Source organism: Engraulis encrasicolus, chromosome 24 (assembly GCF_034702125.1).
Source record: "Engraulis encrasicolus isolate BLACKSEA-1 chromosome 24, IST_EnEncr_1.0, whole genome shotgun sequence".
In the NCBI taxonomy this organism is placed as follows: Eukaryota; Metazoa; Chordata; class Actinopteri; order Clupeiformes; family Engraulidae; genus Engraulis; species Engraulis encrasicolus.
In genome coordinates this window covers 18,278,574-18,297,697 of record NC_085880.1, presented here as the reverse complement: position 1 = coordinate 18,297,697, position 19,124 = coordinate 18,278,574, and the positions used below count along the sequence as shown (strand labels likewise).

The following is a 19,124-nucleotide window of genomic DNA, read 5'->3' as shown; positions in this document are numbered from 1 at the left end:
ACAACAGGGATATGCACTTTAAATGTTTAATTTAGTTTCACCAACACAATTACACAGGTAAACTAAGTTTACATAACAAAGACACCCCTGTTGTTCTTCAGTTGAAGTTTGGGTATCGTGGGCAGACCAAACTTCTCCCTGAGCAAGTCCTGGACCTCATCATACGTGATGCGGCGCATGTCCATGAGGTCAAATTTCTCTTGGTAGGCAAATGTGACCTCGAATTCCCCAATGGCCCTGAGGTCGTCGAGCTTGCGGGGCTCCAGCGTAAAGCAAAAGACCTTATTGACGGGGATGCGTATCACCAGGGAGCTCTTGGCAAACTCCTCATTGGGGATCTGTGGCGGGCGCACAGTCCTGTCAAGTGTCCATGTGTTGCCGCCATCTTGCCTCAGGCAGAAGGTCCCGCCAGGCTGAGGCTGCTCCTTCCCAGAGACCAGCTCCAGGGGCTCCAGGATCTGGTCCGCCAGGCCGAAGCTGGTGTCGGCAATGTAAGAGCTGCCCTCCACCTCCACCCAACCCAAATTGTATGTCTTTAAATGTTTAAATGCTCTTCAGAGGGTGCAAATCTAAGACCAATATGTAGGCATTCCACAATTTAGGGACAACAGCTTCACCAAAGTTCTAAGGCAAAAAAAAAAATGTAGCTGCATAGAGAGGATGTGGATGAAATGGGAAAGTTCTTGAGGAAGGTTATAGGCTGCAGATGCACGACTAAAATGTTTTCTGAGATACTGTACATTGCTATAAAATACTGAATTATGAATTGGTTTATCCTAATATTTTTTCTAGGCCTATAGCCTAACATGCCAATTAGGGCTGACCCTTATTTTGTGCATGTGTTTAAAGAATGACTTTTGAGGGCCCCATTTTTATATTTTGCCTGGGGCCCCGAGAGGGCTAGATCTGACCCTGTGTTTGTACTTGTGTGTGTGTGTGTGTAGAAGAAAGTGTTCAAACAGTGGAGAGTTTATATTTCACATGTCATTGACATGGTGTAGATGATCCTGTTGTTCTTCAGCGTGAGGTTGTGGGCTATGGGCAAGCCAAACTTCTCCCTCAGTACGTCTTGGACCTCATCATCCGTGATGCGGCGTATCTCCATCAGGTCAAACTCATCCTGGTAGGCAAACGTCACCTCGCGGTATACCCAGCCGACAAGAGCCCTGTATTCCATAGGGGTGGGCAGCGCGCATATTGACTTGTTGGCATACAGGGAGTCTGGGTTGGTCTGTAGGAAATGGAACGCGGCGTGGAAGTCCCCAAATTGTCTGGGCTGCAACGTGAAGCAGTAAACGGGATTGATGGGCCCTCGCGCCCCCAGGTAGGACTTGGCAAAGTGCTCGTCTGGAATCAGTAGTTTACGTGAGGTCTTCTCCAGCAAATAAATTGTTGCTCAGTATCAGACTACTTGTATTGCCTCATCATGACTGATGAAACATTTGCTTTGCTTTCAGTAGAAATGTAATGCATTGCAATCCATTATAGAATAGAATCGAATCGCTACCTCTCGAATCGGATCATGAGGGCAGTGCCAATCCACACCACTAGTGTCCGGCGTACGTAAACTGAAATTGGAAATGTACTCTAATCTACAAAAGACTGAGTGTATGTAGGCCTATGTGTCTGAGGCAGACAGAAAAAGAGACAGAGAGGCAGACATACAGAGATGTAGGGTGGGGATACCGTATAGACGGTAGAGAGAGAAAGGAACAGACAGACAGGGAGGTAAAAGAAAGAGAGAGAAAGATACACATAGACAGACAAACACACACTGACAGAACACACACACAGACACAGACACACACACACACAAACAACTATTGAGAAGACTGCCCACTGCCTTTATGTCAGGGTTAACAATTAGAATGTTAAGGAATTGTGACATAAGCAACTTTTGCCCCATAGAGTCTGATCTTGCCAACCATCTCTAGTCAGAATGAAGTCCTGCAGTCAAAATCTGTAAATTAAGTGCTCCAGAATCTCTTTTCTAGAACTTTTTTTTTTTTTTTCAAAATAAAGTACTAATTCGGTTAGTTCAGATCATAAGTGGTTTATTCCATCAGTATGATTTACTAGTCATGGAGAAAGTGACATGCATGCTTATAACGGAAATCTGCTGTCTCATATTAGAGTTATATTTGACCAGTAGAAAAAATATAGAGCAACAACTCTGAGAGATATTATGTTTTAATCAGATGCATACATTCAAATCCTTCATTTTACAAGCTGAATGAATTAGGTTTTAAGTACAAATCAACCCACAAAAACCGACAAATAAGACTGGGACTGTTTTCACCACAAACATTTCAAACCGTCCGTTATTTGTTAGGAGTGTTAACCGTATTATACTTCATCCTTATTTAACAAAAAAATGTCAAACACACACACATTGTATATTCACAAACATTTCATTCAGAAATAATATGAAGTAATGGTGCATTCATCACAAATGCCTCACAATATTTCTGAACATGACCATAAACTCTTTTTATGCTTAATTTATGGCCACAGATGAAGACATTTACGTATCTCATAAAATTATACTCCCTCCCTGTTAGTTCACAGTTGAACTACACTAAAGCTATCATCATCATAACATCAGCGATTTCAACAATACCTGCTCTGGAGGTTACACAAGTTATGTTTCCTAAGTTCAGGGAAAGGAAACTTAATCATCATCATCATCATCATCATCATCATCATCATCATCATCATCATCATCATCATCATGATAAACATCAACTGTCCTCACAGTAGTCTGTGTGTTTCTGCCTGTATTTGGTTCGGTTAATGGGCCTGTCCTTGAGTTCAAACCTCTTATAGACAAAACATGTAAAAAAAGATGGCCTTTGCCAATGTGGTTGATAAAACTATGAAAAAATAATATATAACCACTGCAAATGAAGATGAGAGAAGAACAAATATTCATTCAGAGGAAGTCTTTCAGGGGCAATGTCCACATTGCTGAACACAGGAGTTGTCCTCAGTTCAAGGCTACATGCAGTAAGTGTAGGTTATATAAATAAAGTGCCTCCCGCACAGAACACATGCAGGAGCAGAAACGGAAAGATGACCCACAAGTACGCGTCTTATAAGTATAACTTAACATATGTATAGCAAAAACCTCAAAATAAAGATAGTGACAGAAACAGGAACATAAATAGGTACAGTGCCCTCATGGAGTCATCACAGTCAGAGTAATCGTAGGTAAATCTTCCAGTCATCCATACCCACGGATTCATACACATACTAAGAAAAAGATATCAAAACAGTGTTATCTTACATTAACTGCTTAGAAATGAAGTTTAAAAGTTTGAAATGAAGGGAAATACAGAGGTTGCATGTATGGTTCAACACAGTGTGTTGCATATACCGTAGGGCATAGGATAATGTCTATTGAATTATAACTAAGTCAACCAGTTTAATCAGTATAGCTCAGGGTACGAAACACAACACCAGTCAAGCAGCTACGTTGTTTTCCAGTTTACCCAGCCGAGTTACAATAATCAATTTCACTAGTATTAAACTTGTCTTGTACTGTACGTGTTGATTTGTACCGTGTATGTGCCCATGTCGTTTAGGAATGCTTGCATTGACTTTTACACACTGGGCATGCCTGAGGTCTGGACATGCATAACAAGAGACCATTTTCATTTGCAGAAAAGAATTCATTTGGCATTGAAAACATGTGGCCACTGTAGCAGAAACTTTTTTTGAGGACAAGAATAACAGGATGGAAAATGAAAATTAACATGAAAATAATGTGGCCCTGCCGTGGTCTAACAGTAGGGCGCTGGGTTACTACGCCAGTGACCCGGGTTCGATTCCGGCCCGGGTCATTTGCCGATCCTTCCCTGTTTCTCTCTCCCCACTCATTTCCTGTCTCTCCTCCACTGTCCTCTCAGAAATAAAGGCAAAACAGACCTAAAGAAAACAAAAAACCCTGTGATCTCAGATGTGGATTAAAGAACAGGCAGGTAGAACGAGAAATCTGTCAGATGTAATACATAGCATAGCAGATTTATTTCCAAAACGCAAATGTAATGTAATGCATCACCATGTTTTTTGGTTTATTAGGTATAAGAGGAAACTTCAATGAAATACTCTGCAGCTTAGAGGGCGTGCATAAGTAAGCATAAACACGTATTTAAATTCACAATACAATATAACTCAGATAGAAAAGAATATATATTTTTTTTTTTCTAATGGTAATGCATAATTGTTTTCTGTCGGATTGTATCAGATGGTTTTGGGTATACTAGCAGAGCACAGTAAGGAAGCTGAAGAGGTATTATATCAATCCAAATCAGTACCAAGTGAACACTAGAGACCAGGGCCGCTGACAGCTTTCACTGGACCCAGGACAAAGTCATCTGAAAGGGCCCTGTACCCAATACATACAATGTAATGGGGACCCTATTCTGGGCCACCTATCTCCCTGGGCCCGGGGCAACATACCCGTTTGTCCTCCCCTGTCGGCGGATCTGCTAGAGACCTATGATATTCTGTAATTACCGGTAATGTGTCGACCACACAGTCTCCAACAACTTATGCCCTCGTAGCACAATTCAACAGGATTAGTAATTGGACTCCACCAACTGCAGCCTTCCCTGCACGACTAATGAGGTACGTAGCTTCATGCCGGAGCTCTGGGTCGGCCCGAGGCATAAGCGAACTATGCGGTGGCTTAGGGCCCCCAAGCCCGTGAGAAGCGAAGTTCCAAGAAGAAATGAATTGTCCTCTAGTTACCCTAGTCATAATTTTTCTCATGTGCCATTTACTACGATGAATGAAACAGGAGCCACACTATATATCAGGTATGGGGGGGCACCGAATGAAATTTTGCTTAGGGCCCCATAAAGGCTTGGGCCGGCCCTGCAGGAGCTACTGACGCTGAATTGATATTAAGGACACCTTCTACACTGCTCCTTCTCAGCGTCACTTTGAGGCTTGCAGTGAAGTCACCAAGAGGACACATCGCCCAGCTGTTCCTCTTTCCTCCTGGTGGCACAGGATGACAACAGCTAAGTGCTTTGGTGTGCAATACTGCTGGGACAACCAGAGGTTTGATTTGAACTTCATTACAGAATGGGGAGAAGCTGACGGAACCCACAGTTTCCACTCAACAGTTGAGCTTAACATATTTAAAGATAAGGAGAAAATAGATCTTCAATCTCAACACATATCTATACATCTAAAAAGTTTAATCTACTCCTTCATTGATCTGAATGCTTCAGCTGGTGCTGGGGCCAGTGGCGCATATGAGCCACTAGCTGAGAAAATCTCATGGGAGTTGAATCACACGTGGTCACATGGTGCAGCAAGAAAAAAAGAAAAGAAAAGAAAAAACACAGTCTCCATGAAGGCCGCCTGAAGCTTAAAGAGATCAAAGTAGCAGCACCAGTATGGTATAGATAAATTACTTGAAAATATGGAAAAATAGATCATATAAAATCACAACATGGTCATAGGAGTCACTGTGGGCAGCCATGGGCTAATGGTTAAGGAAATGGGCTTTAGATCAGAGGGTTGCAGGTTCGAATTCCACCTTTCCACTCCCTATACCTCACTCCATGGCTGAGGTGCCCTTGAGCTAGCCACCTACACCCACACTGCTCCAGAGACTACAACCAATACCCTGTACTTAAAAATAACTAAATCGCTTAGGATATTTGAAGCGTTAGCTAAGCGTAATGTAATGTAACTGTCAGAGGTCAGAAGTGAATAAATAGATTATCTCGGTTTCAGAAGCTTCGGGCCAGAGTTGGTTTACCTGGCTGTCGACATATGAATGAGTTCTGCCATGCTCTACGTCTACGAACATTCATCTGGAACTACGCCATAGGTATATCGTGTAGGTCTGGGAAGGCGTGGTTTTATATTTTAAAAAATCCTTTCAAGAGTCTGTGGAAACCACTTGGCTGAAATTGTTAAAGAGGTGCTACTTTAACTTCCCACAGATTCGAATATACTGTTGAATACAGCATATTTAAACTTCGACTATACGTCCCATCTCTGAAAATCCTACGATCCTGGAGTCCGTTTCTCGATTCTTGCCTTTGCTAACCGTCTTAAGTCGGTCTTGAGTTGGTCGTAAGTTGCTCTTGAGTTGGTCTTAAGTTGCTCTTGAGTTGATCTTAAGTTGGTCTTACGTTGGTCTTTAGACGCAAGACCGACCGAAGTCGCGACCAACCTTTGGACGTAGCCTACGTACGTTCTCAGACGAGGAAGTCTTCGGAAATGCTTGGAGTGTCTCGCCTCAGCTCGGCTGCATTGGTCGCAAACAAAGTAGTGACGGCGTCATGATTCACGTGGCTGTCAGATACAATAATTACAACGCTATCAAAGTCCACAAATCTTTGTCAACACAACCGTGCCCTCAAAACCATCCCTCTTCGACAGCATAAACCAAATAATGCATTACATGTCACAATATTGTCTTATATTTTATTCCGGTTTTGCTAAATCAATTTACGATAAGTCTTCAGTAGGCTACTTCTCTCAGAAACCGGTGGTTGGTGGATGAGTGGTTGTCATGCCTTGCCGGAGGGTAATAGCAATGATTCTAGACCCGAAGGGATAAATGTATGCATGGACTTTTAAATCTCTAACATCCATAATATTCTCCCCTGAGTCCGCTTCAGTTCTAATTTTCACAATATGTTGTCGCAGTGGGAAACAAATACCCACGCGCGCACAACGTGGTCGGATTGCGCACACATTGTGAACATTTCTACTATGTCATTGTTGTCTATAGACTACGCTACACGAACTCCAACCCATCGCAACCCTGGGAAAAAATGCAGCTTAATGAAATAATGTGAGGATAGCCTACTCTGGAAGGCATGCGACATCACATTTGAATCATTGCACATTTACTTAACGCGGCCCGCTGTCATATGCGCGAGGCAGATGGTTGAGAATATGGACACACACACACACACACACACCACACACACACACACACACAATGTCGCGCTGTCTTTGGGTCTCTGTTGTGGGTCAAATATATGTCTAACCGTTGTTACCCATATCTCTAACTTGAAGTGACTCAAGGCGCTTGCTGGAGAAAGCTCAGTCTTACTGTAGTTGATCAGATGTAGGCTATTTTTTAAGCTTAAACTCTGTAAACCCAAAGGGATGCCTTCGGGCTGGCCTCTGACACTGCCAACACCCGAACGCATGTAGAAGAACTCGAAGTGCGAGACAACAGCGAGGTCCTTCCCCACGCAGAGTGGACAGTTCAATGATGTTTGAAATGATAACTGAAAGGAATCGATCATTCTAAAATAGGCTACAAGAAAAACAATTGCCATTATGACCTTTACGCGTAAAGATGTGCAGGAAGGGATGATGCACGGAGGGTCCGTCAAACACAGTACACATGACATCTCCATGAAAGTCGTTAAATACTTGTCAACGCAATCATGTCACCGAAATGTGTGTGTGTGTGCATCCAGGCTGGCGCGCGCGCAATTCGGGCATATTCGCAACTCTCTGCCTCCTCTCCCTGGTGCGCAGTGACAGTGGACCGTGTGGCTGACGCCATTGCGAAGTTATTTGGCGCGATGTTATTGTGCAGTGATATGTACAGCGACATTTGGTTATTGGGTGGATTTTGGGGGCATGATTGTCTTCACAGGTATTTAACGACTTTCATAAAGATGTCATGTGTAGCCTACTGTGTTTGACGCACCTTTCAATCTTCCTGCACATCTTCAGGCACAATGCTCTTAATTGCAATTTTTTTTCTTGTGGCCTACGTTGGACGTAAGGACTTGCTGGCAGGAAAACGGCATACACAACCAAATATATTTAAAATTGTCTAATCATTGGACATTTTGTGTGGTAAAAGTTAGACGCTTGTGCACTTGGTGGCAGTAATCAATCACTGTCACTTGAACTCTGCCTGAACCTGCCCCAAGACGCTGAAATGTCAGGAGCAAGACCAACTTAAGAACAACTTAAGAACATCTCAAGAACAACTTAAGAACAACTTAAGACCAACTCAAGACCAAGCCGGAAGACTGTCTTACGAGCGACTTAAGACCTTGGTTACAACGTTGGTCTTAAGAACGAACAAAATGGCTAACGTCGTTAGCAAAGGCACTGTCGAGAAACGACCCCCTGATTGGTTCGTCTGCATAGTTGTTCGGGAGCAGGGCGAATCTGAGGATCCTCATGTGAGCTCACAAAGCTGAGCAGAAATACACCAGGGTCTGGCGACAGCCAGGTATGCGAAGAAAGCCAAGTTAAGAGTTGGTATCATCACACTCACATTGAGTAAAAAATAATAACAATAAAAATATGAGTGGGAAAAAAGAAAGTGGTGAGCAATGACAATGTCCCATTTCCATGAGGAAATAAATAAATAAAAAGACCTTGGCACTTCACGAAAATGCACTAAAAAGGAGATATTGAAAACCACAGATTGGCAACACACCTATTGTACACACCTATTGTACACACCTATTGTGTGTGTGTGTGTGTGTGTGTGTGTGTGTGTGTGTGTGTGTGTGTGTGTGTGTGTGTGTGTGTGTGTGTGTGTGTGTGTGTGTGTGTGTGTGTGCGCGCGCGCACGTGTGTGTGTGTGTGTGTGTATGTATGTGTGTTGGGGTAGGGGATGGGCAAGTCTGTGAAGTTGAAGGTCATTTTTCCTTTACACTGTGCCAACCATCAAACTCTCGACCGAAAAGCCCCCATAGTGGAAAGATCGACAGTCTTGTCAGTGCATCCTGGTTTGCCCATGTACCGTAATAATGTTAATGGCTGACAACATAGTGTTGAAAGAAGTAAGCATTATATTGGAGCAATTGAAACAACCACATAGTAAATCAATGATACATAACATGATATGATTGAATTTCTGGTTTAAGACAAACTGCATGGTAACCATGGTACATAGTAGCCCAAACTGCATGGTAACATGATATAGAGTAGACCATTGTCATGCTAACATGGTAGGTCCTATATGGTATGGTATGACCAAACTGTGTGGTGACATTGTAACCGTAGGCCATTGACAAGGTACAATGGCAACCATGGTAACATGATATACAGTAGACCATTGTGTAGACCTTATTTACTGAAGATCCACATCATCCTGTTACAGTCTTTGAAAATATGAAAATATGAACATTATTAATAATAAATATGCTTTAAGAAAGCATAGCCCAGGCCAGGACAATAAAACAATAAAGTTCAAGTACAAACAAAGTATCCTTCAAACTTGAAAACAAGAACAAACAAAACCATAAGAGAAATCATAAATAGCCTGAATTATGTTTACATAATATCAGGACACACACACACAGGAAAATTCTGCCTTTGGAAAACAAAGGAAAAGAAATAAAGATCCAAAATATACATATAGCACCGATGCAGTGTGAACTATGTACAGTGTGAAGGGAAGCGAGGTGAGACGTTCCCTTGTAAACAATAAAAGTGTTTGATTTTTGCCTCAGGAAAGCGGCATCACAACACCTGCAACAGTAGGCTATCCGTCACGCCACAGTGCCCATCAAACTATCTGCGATACTGATAGATATCTGGGATACACTCCTGCACATTGACAGCTGTCAGCTTTGCACTTCTGTATCTGCCTCGCACCCACAAAACTTCCTGCTGTTAGGCCTACAGCAATTACAACCACCTGAGTGTCTGGCCACTGTCAGAAATATGCAGAAAGTAAAAAAAGATGGAAAACAGAATAAAACAGCTAGGGGTTTGCTAGCCCTAACTCTAGCACAAATATGAATATAAGCATTATAAGGGGAAAAAAACTCTTCAGTGGAAATGTTCCTCCTGGTAGAGCTGCTATGTGTGAGAGGGCCAAACAAACAGCTGTCATGCTACAGTACTGACATATTGTTATAGCCTACTTCCCTGATGGACGCTCAGAATTAGCATCAGATCTGATGAGCTCCACTCCCTCACAGCACAGCACAACACAGTTCAGAGCTATCTCCATCTTCCTCACATGCCGCTCACTGTCCTTGACCTCCGTCACTCCTCTCCTCTCCTCTCTCCTCTCTTCTCGCTAAACTCTCCTCTCCTCTCCTCTCCTCTCCTCTCCTCTCTATTTCCCTTCCTCTCTCCCTCTCTTTCGTACGCATCAAGGACAATGGCCAGTGATGGAGGTGGCAAGGCAAGGTTCCAATTCCAACTCTCTTTCTCTCCTTTCTAAATCAATAAAATACCCAAGATCAATGTCTGTCCAGGTCAGGCAGAGATTTAAACTTGTTTTTCTTTCTATTTTTTTAATGCTTGGATGTGGTGAGTGCATGTCTGGCCAATCCAGCCAGTACAGTACAGTTTACATCTGGCTGCAGCCAGCAGTTTGCTAGGCCTGGCCTGCCACTCATATATAGTGCATAGACTTGGACTGTATTCAAACTCACATGCATAGCCTTGGACTATATTCCAAACAGGGAAAAGAAAACACTGTCTTCAAGGAGCACATTTGGCAGCAAGGCAAGGCAAGGCATCAAGCTGGATCAATCAAAGAAATTCATGAAATGCTGCCTTTGAGGGTGCCTTCATTTTGCCTATATTTTTAAAGAAAGCATAGGGTAGATAGAGGCAGACACCTCAAAACAAACAGATTGAGATTTGAAATCAGGTGTTACGCTACTGTATGTAAAGATGCTCTCTGTTGCTTTCTAGCAAGAACATTCAAAAGGATTGAAACTGGCATTTTTTAAGCCTGCGTAACGTGAGACATTGGCATCTTCATGCCTGCTTAGCATGAGCAACGTGTTACATATATAGTGGTACAGGCAACATGAGAAGTGACTTATTGTCTCATTGCGGAGATCAGTGTTGCCAGATGTGTCTGATCAAATCCCGCCCAAAAGGTTATCAAAAACAGCCAAAATGTGCTGAATTCCGCCCAATGTCAACAAATCGCCTTGATTTTTATGGGCACAAAACTGGAGAAAAAAAAACGCCAAATGGCCAATTTTCCCCGTTTTTACCCACAGACAGCCATTCCAAGTAGCCAGATTGGGTGGGTAACTGCCCAATCTGGCAACACTGATAGTAGTACAGGCAACAAGAGAAGTGACTTGTTGTCTCATTGCGGAGATACTAGCTGCTACCCTGAGGCATTCAGACAGCATGTCAATTACATGGAAAGAGCCTCCTCAATTACTCTTCATGTTAAATCACCCTTGGCTGTCGATAACAGCTAATGGACTACTGTATATTATTGACAATATAATGACAAGGTCAGGCTGAGTATAAAGCTGCTTCTGTTTGTTTTTGAGTGTGTGACATAGACAACTTATAGTATATTCATGTGGAATGCAAAAAAAGTGGTAAAGAAAATAATATACCATACAAATGACCTCTCAACATAAAAATCCACAAGAGATGAACATAAAGAAACACCATCAGGATACAGCATCTACGATATATTACATTATGTCAAAAAGGTTTCGCTTCATTTGGCTTAGTAGATAGACATTTTTCTTTCTGTTGCCCTATGCTACTTGGCTTATTCACACCTCATGCAAAGAAAATAAAAAATGCACACCAAGACGGTTTGGTAAGGTGGCAAACTTGAGAACATGTTGCCCAGATCATCCTGTGAGTGACCGAACAAACTTAAGAGGCAGTTCAGAGGGTTCAGAAAGGTTTGCATGTGAGAACGTAAAAAGGGCGGCCATGTTTTGGCTCGACTAAGCACTAAGCCAACTGCAGTGAACCACCCCGCCCCGCCCTTCCCATCCGTAAGACAAACAACCCCCCACCCCCAAGCCTCCATCTTTGCCCTGCCCACAGCCACAGTGATATCATTTCCTGACTCCAACTCCCAAAGTGCACTTCTTCTTCTGCCAGCGATTGGGAGCCCAACAGGTTCCGCAGTTCGCTGCCTTGCTAACAGGAGAGGCCAGCTAGCCGTTCCGTCGGGCGTGGGAGTGGGCTGCCTGGCAGTCGCTGGGGTCGCACCGACCACGTGGCCCCTCGGATCCCGGGGGGCCCGGCGGCCCCACGAAGCCTTCTCCATCTGACCCTGTGGAGAGGGGAAGACAGGAACAATGTATATATAATATAATATAATATAATATAATATAATATAATATAATATAATATAATATAATATAATATAATGACCGTGTCAAGAGTCAAAAGGCACAGGAGCAATGTACTGTGTCTGTGTTACACCAATTTATGGAAGGTTCTTTTTAGGTTTTTAGTGTTTTCCAGTAACAACACAGTCCATCAATGATAGCTGGTGTAACAGCCATGTAATATCATGTGTTACTGTTACTTACACCATGAATTTACTTGTACTTTTACTTTTTGACACCGCTGGTGTTACGCAAACATTATACGTACAAAAAGTGAAATGAAATGGCTTCTATAAGCACTTTTAAACCGTCAACAGGAAAATCTCTTGAGAGGAAGAGATTCATGTCTAAGTAAAACAATTGTAATCGTAAAATAAATAAATAAGTAACTGCAAAAATAATGTCAGTGTGCTGGATACATTTTCTACATTCCGGATCTGAGATCTGCTTTGATCATTTCCAACATGCCTGCCAGTCAAAAGAGGCGTACAGAAAGCGTTCACAAGTTGTTCCACACTTAGCCAACATGTACTGTTCTCATGTACTGCTGATCTCCTGCTGCTTTCTTACATCACCACTACCACCATTAGATCCAATTTGGACTTGTTCATAAACACTGGATGAGTCAAGGTTGAGTCACAGAATGAATGGATCCCAAAAAAAGGACTTCAGAGATATACGCACGCATAAATATCAAGCCTACAAGCTCACACACACGCATGCACTCACGCACCAACACACACACACGCACACCAACACACACACACACACACACACACACACACACACACACACACACACACACACACACAGACACAGACACAGACACACACACACACACACACACACACACACACACACACACACACACACACACACACACACACACACACACACAGGCTACAAAGACATTCGCTCTAGCACACAGAGGGGAGCGAGGACTTTTTTTATAAGAATAATATTGTGTGAGGAGGTGAGGTGAGGTGAGAGTACTGGTCGCCTTGGGCAGATGACGACGGCGACGGCGCTTATTTGGAGACGCTGCCTGCTGTTACAGAGTGCAAAGTATGAGTCATGGCACCACAACCCATCAAAACACTCACAAGCGAGCGACAGACGTCAGGAAGCTGCTATATTTGCTTCCGCCCCTCCCAGTGGACATGATTGAAAGACTACCACCTCAAAAAAGAAGGAAAAATAAACGGGGGCTTATGTAGGGTATATACGACACATCTGAGGATGTCTATGCCATATTGTATGTCTAATGGCGTTTTCTTCAATCGCTTCCTTAACCCTCATGTTCACTAGCTTGGAAATGACTCATTATGTGTTTGAGTTACATATCTGAGAGAAAACACAAGCACGCACACACGCACGTACACACGCACGCACGTACGCACGCATGCACGCACGCACGCACGCACGCACGCACGCAAACACACACAAACACAAACACAAACATGCACACACACACACACACACACACACACACACACACACACACACACACACACACACACACACACACACACACACACACACACACACACACACACACACACACACACACACACACACAAGCCAATGCCTCTCGTGTCACATTGGCGTTGACTTGATTTCGACTATGTCATTAAAAAGTGATCCTCTCAAAGCCTTTGTAGATCCTTTGCTGAAAAGTTTTTTTCGTTTTTTTTTTTTTTTGCGGAGCACAAAACTTTTTAAGAGCATAACCTTCAGAAGCACGATAGTGGAAAGGTAAAAGAAAAGCAGGTAGTTGATGATATGATGACAAAATGAAATAGCTTGCCAGGACAAATAACAAAGGGCCCGAGTCCTTTGATACCTCCGTTTTCTTCTTCTGTGCTTTCCTGAGGTGAATGCTTAGATAGGATCTACATAGCATTATGCCTGAACTATCTGAAGCCCTTTGTGAAGAAATTATTTTAATATTTAATAACTGTGCAGCACAGTGGGTGTTTTTTTTTTGTTCTACAGCCAAATTTGTGTTTGAAAGTGATGAATGACTCCCAACCTCATCAACGAGGCTGTTAAATAAGACATTTATCATACAAATCATTAGGATGCCAGGGACACAACACTTCCACACATTTATGCGCAGGCAACATTTCATGGCCTTTTATCATTTTGTGGTGCACAACGTGCACTTCCCAAGAGCAGTCAAAATGTTTTCATTAGAGGTTGGCCTTGAAGCCGTTAATAAAGGCCCACTTCAAGGCAACATGCTTTTGGCTGGTGATGGTGTCTTAAAAAGCAACATAATTACATCATGAACATCATATAATTGAAAAGGACCTTTTAATTGGGCAGCCATCATGGGTAAGCGGTTAGGGCATCAGACTTGTAGTCTAAAGGTTTCGGTTTCGGTGTGACTCCCAACCCGGCAGGTTGTTGGGGGGGAGTAATAAACCAGTGCTACCATCCTGCCATAATGCTCCATTGGGGGAGGTTTGGGGATGCCCCCTTGCACGGGTGAGTCATAAATGCAATTTTCTTGTGTGCAGTGGGCACTGTGTGCTGTGGGGTGCTGTGTCACAACGACAATAGGAGTTTCTAAGGTGGGCTTTCTTTTTCACTTTGATGCAGAGTACTTTCCGTGCTCTACTAGTTGCATGTGGCTATCCCCGACTATAATATTAGCTCATAAACACAGTAAACATGTGACTTACATGGGGGTCCTGAATTGTATAATGTTTAAGACCTTGCACAACACGTCTCGGCTTTTAAGACCTGCATTGTATGATGGTATATAGTGGTTCATTATGTGAGAGGGTCTCCTTTGGGGGTCCTGTATAATGTTGTATATTTCCTAATGTGGGTCCTGTATTGTATACTGTGGTATAACGGCTAATGTGATAGAGTCTTATCTGGGAGTCCTGTGTAATGTTGAATAATACAATCATAATGTGTGTGTGTGTGTGTGTGTGTGTGTGTGTGTGTGTGTGTGTGTGTGTGTGTGTGTGTGTGTGTGTGTGTGTGTGTGTGTGTGTGTGTGTGTGTGTGTGTGTGTGTGTGTGTGTGTGTGTGGGGGGTTGTGGTCTTACCTGGGGGTCCTGTGGGGCCGGCTGGTCCTGGAATGCCATGGCCCATCTGACCTCTCTCACCCTTCTGGCCGCGGTAACCTGCACCCAGGGTCAAAGGTCACAGCCATTAGACCGACATCAGCCAAATCTCAATCTAATATACACAACAAACACACACACTCAGTAATATTACGTCATCATGTTAGTCTGTAGCACTCAATGTTGCACCATATAGAGTTGGGCGCTGTTTCCACACAGCAGGATATTTTTAAATGTGGATATATTTTTCTCCTGGTTACATTGGTTTTGGCCTTCCATTTCCACGAAGCCGATTTTTTAAACCCAGATATAAAAAATCAGGCTTTGAAAATATCCTATTTAGGGGGCTAAAACGCATTTGTTACAATGGAGTATTTATTTTTATCCACATGTTACGTTTACACCTAAACAGGAGAAAAATATAGCAGGCTTTAAAAATAGCAGGCTACGTGGAAACAGCACCTTAGTCTGTGACCACATCTCGCCAGTAATGTGGCTCTCTATGAGAATGCGGAAACAGAGTATATATTCTCAAATGAATAAAAAACCCAGAGTGAATAAAACATAAACAAGAGAGACTGACTTTAGGTGAAGAAAATATACAGTCTCGTTAAAGATGCTGTCAAAACAACAGGCATCAAAGGCAGTCGCCCGGGACTAGGCCCCTGTTGTGCAGGTCAACAGTGTGTGTGTGTGCGTGTGCGTGTGTGCATGTGTGTGTGTGTGTGTGTGTGTGTGTGTGTGCGTGTGTGCGTGCGTGCGTGTGTGTGTGTGTGTGACCTGCCTGTTGACCTGCCTGTCAGTGTGACATCTAGGAGAAGCCTCCATAAGCAAAGCAAGAATAAAAAAGGAGCCTTAGCCCACAACACACGGGTCAGGTGACAACAAACAAACACTAGCACCATTGGACATAATGATAATGATGATAACACAACATAACAAGTCAATGGTCGATGGCAATGGTGTAGTTGTTTTGTGTCCAAACATAAATGGTTCTAATTATGAATCCCATAATTGGCTGACAGAGAGCTTGGGGGTAAATGCTTTGTTTGTCCAAGGAAGGTGATGACACCAGAAGCACATCCAGAGTATTATTAGTGTCATCATACCTTTCCTGGTGCCATGGTAACATTGTAAACGATCGCGAAGCTTATCTAACGGACTGTATTTGTTTTCACCTGCAGTTTTATCTCAGATTATGCCAGCAGAACGCTCGCAGCTGTTTGAGTAGTTGTTTAGTGGCAAAGCCAGTGGGATTGTTACACCAGACGGACAGCAGGGGGCATAGCAACACACTTGAACGAGACAGCCTCAGACGGACACACACATAGCACTCAGTGTCGAACACGCACAAAACACACACACACACACACGCACGCACATACAGGCACAACACAAGCGTCTGTCCATCAGAAGCCCATTGTGGTAAGTGTGTGAGTACTGTTACTTGCATCCTTTCTCTGCCTCTCTCTCCCTCTGTCTGTCTCGGTCTCTCTCTCACTCTCTTTCACACACTCTCTTGGTGCCTTCCCATTTCTCTCTTGTGCTCAGTCACTCCAACAAACCCAAAGCACACGCTAGTTGTGCATTCCGAGCAGCACATGCAGGTTGGCGGACGGGCGCCCTTTCGCACGAGAGAGACAGAGAGAGAGAGAGAGAGAGAGAGAGAGAGAGAGAGAGAGAGAGAGAGAGAGAGAGAGAGAGAGAGAGAGAGAGGGACAGAAGAGCACAGAGGAGAGAGAGAGAGAGAGAGAGAGAGAGAGAGAGAGAGAGAGAGAGAGAGAGAGAGAGAGAGAGAGAGAGAGAGAGGAGAGAGAGAGAGAGAGAGAGAGAGAGAGAGAGAGGGACAGAAGAGCACAGAGGAGAGATAGGTAGAGAGAGAGAGAGAGAGAGAGAGAGAGAGAGAGAGAGAGAGAGAGAGAGAGAGAGAGAGAGAGAGATAGAAAGAGAGAGAGAGAGAGAGAGAGAGAGAGAGAGAGGCGCACAGAGGAGAGAGAGAGAGGAGCACAGAGGAGAACAGGAGAGCACAGAGGAGCTCTTGTGTTAATCAAGGTGGAGGACAGGAGGCTTTGAAATACGCACTGCCCGAGCTCTGTCCGCCATCTTATCCTGGACTCCCCTCCTCCCCCCTCCCCAGCCCCTGCACCTCCCTCCTCCCGCCTTCCCCACCCAAAATAACCGTCACCCTCTCCATCCCTCACCCCCTCCTCCCCTCAAACAGATCCCATCCCCTCCTACTCCTCCCTCCCATACGCACCTTAACTGAACCCCCCACCCCCCACCCCCCACCACCCACCCCCTCCCCCCTCACCAAAACAACCCTCACCCTCTCCATCCCTCTCCCTCCTCCCTCCCCTCAAAAAACTCCCATGCCCTCCTACTCCCTCCCTCCCATACGCCACCCCCCCCCACCCCACCCCCTCTTCCCCCTTCACCAAGACAAGGCTGCTCTGCTGAGGGAGACAGGTTGGGGAAGATTTTCGCACAGCTCCACAAGGCAGGGAACAGGGCTTAAGGAGGCTACCCGAGGGTACCCAAGCCAAATCCTGGTGTCTGCAGGAGGGAGGGATGCAGGGAGGGAGGGATGGATGGATGGATGCAGGGATGGAGAGACGGGGTCTGGGGGGTGCTACAAAAGGCTTTTAAAATGTTGAAAATGCCAACAGTGTGGTCTGACGTAAGAGCAGCTGTCTGATTATGATAGCATTAACAGCAATAAGAGGATAGTGATACAATAACAATAGTATAAGTAATAGTAACCGGAACAACACATTAAAATAAAACAAATAATTATGTCAAAACAAACAAACAATACTATTGATGACAAGCTGCCTCGGAGGAGCAAATGAAGAGTTCAGATGCAAAACCCCCTAACTCCATTTCTGAAGACCTGCACTTCTATATTTTTAGAGAACCCCATTGTTGGTTTGGTTTACATTCATGTACTTGATAATACACATAAATGGTTATATTACATAAATAACATTTAAAAATGTGCAATTTTGATAGCACTGTATTAAATAAAAATGAATTAAGATTATTTTCTGAAAAGGCACTTAGGGGGTTTTGCATCTGAACTCTGTACTGTACTGTAGGAGCCATTCAGGGCAACGCTAGCAGCATTGTTGGGCAGATAGGTGAGCAAAGAGTACCTGGGGGTCGGTGTCGGTGACGTTGTGGAAGTAGCACATGTTAGGGCGGCACAATGACAGTCAGTGCCACTATTGTATGGATTTTTTTGTGGACTATCTAAGAAGCATGTTCATGCAGTGTATCAACAACCCATGACGGATTAATTGGTGGGCATTAGATGCCGTTGTGCCACCTGACGTCTGCGCCGGAAAAAAAAACGTCTTTGACCCCTACTCCTCCTCCAGGCTCCCACTGCACCTGTACAGCTGCCCTGACAACAACGCACCGCACATCACCCTCCACACCCCTCCCCTCCCCTCCCCTCCTTCCCTCCTCTCCTCTCCTCTCCTCTCCTCTCCTCTCCTCTCCTCTCCTCTCCTCTCCTCTCCTCTCCTCTCCTCTCCCCATCCCTTCCCCTTCCCCTTCCCCTTCCCTTCCCTTCCCTTCCCTTCCCTTCCCTTCCCTTCCCTTCCCTTCCCTTCCCCGCCCTTCCCTTCCCTTCCCTTCCCTTCCCTTCCTGTGTTTTTACAATTGTACAGATCCACAGCCAGGAGCAAGGGGGCACTGCAGTCCAAGTCTCAGGGACACACAGCTTGCCTACCAGCCTACCAGCCTGACAACCTGAGAAGATACACAGCCTGCCTGCCTGCCTGCTTGCCTGCCTGAGGGGCCGGTTATATATAGCCTACTACCCGGCTATTCTGATCAATGAAGACCTTTCCCTGCATTTGTGCCTTTCGTATACACACAAACAGGTTTTTCCTTGGAAAACTAATCTTTTTTAAAACTCCGGCAAAAGTGGTGTGTAACAAAGATATTTTGGTAAACGTAGGGA

General features: G+C 44.2%; 2 protein-coding genes across 2 annotated transcripts in view; both read right to left on the bottom strand.

Annotated features, from left to right (window-relative positions):
* Nucleotides 1–65: 65 nt before the first annotated feature.
* Nucleotides 66–3,575, bottom strand: LOC134441700 (arylamine N-acetyltransferase 2-like). The gene is made up of 3 exons (XM_063192093.1): nucleotides 3,561–3,575; nucleotides 993–1,372; nucleotides 66–552 (listed from the first exon to the last, which is right to left on the bottom strand). The coding sequence occupies exons 1-3, from the start codon at nucleotides 3,573–3,575 to the stop codon at nucleotides 69–71; spliced, it is 879 nt and encodes a 292-aa protein (XP_063048163.1). The 3' UTR covers nucleotides 66–68.
* An 8,196-nt stretch (nucleotides 3,576–11,771) lies between these two features.
* Nucleotides 11,772–19,124, bottom strand: part of LOC134441009 (collagen alpha-1(XIX) chain) — a 283,761-nt gene continuing 276,408 nt past the window's right edge. Inside the window, exons 55-56 of the mRNA XM_063191198.1 lie at nucleotides 15,140–15,217; nucleotides 11,772–12,019 (exon numbers count right to left, since the gene is read on the bottom strand). Coding sequence (XP_063047268.1) covers nucleotides 11,901–12,019; nucleotides 15,140–15,217 — 197 coding nt within the window. The 3' untranslated portion in view covers nucleotides 11,772–11,900. The remainder of the gene's footprint in view (nucleotides 12,020–15,139; nucleotides 15,218–19,124) is intronic.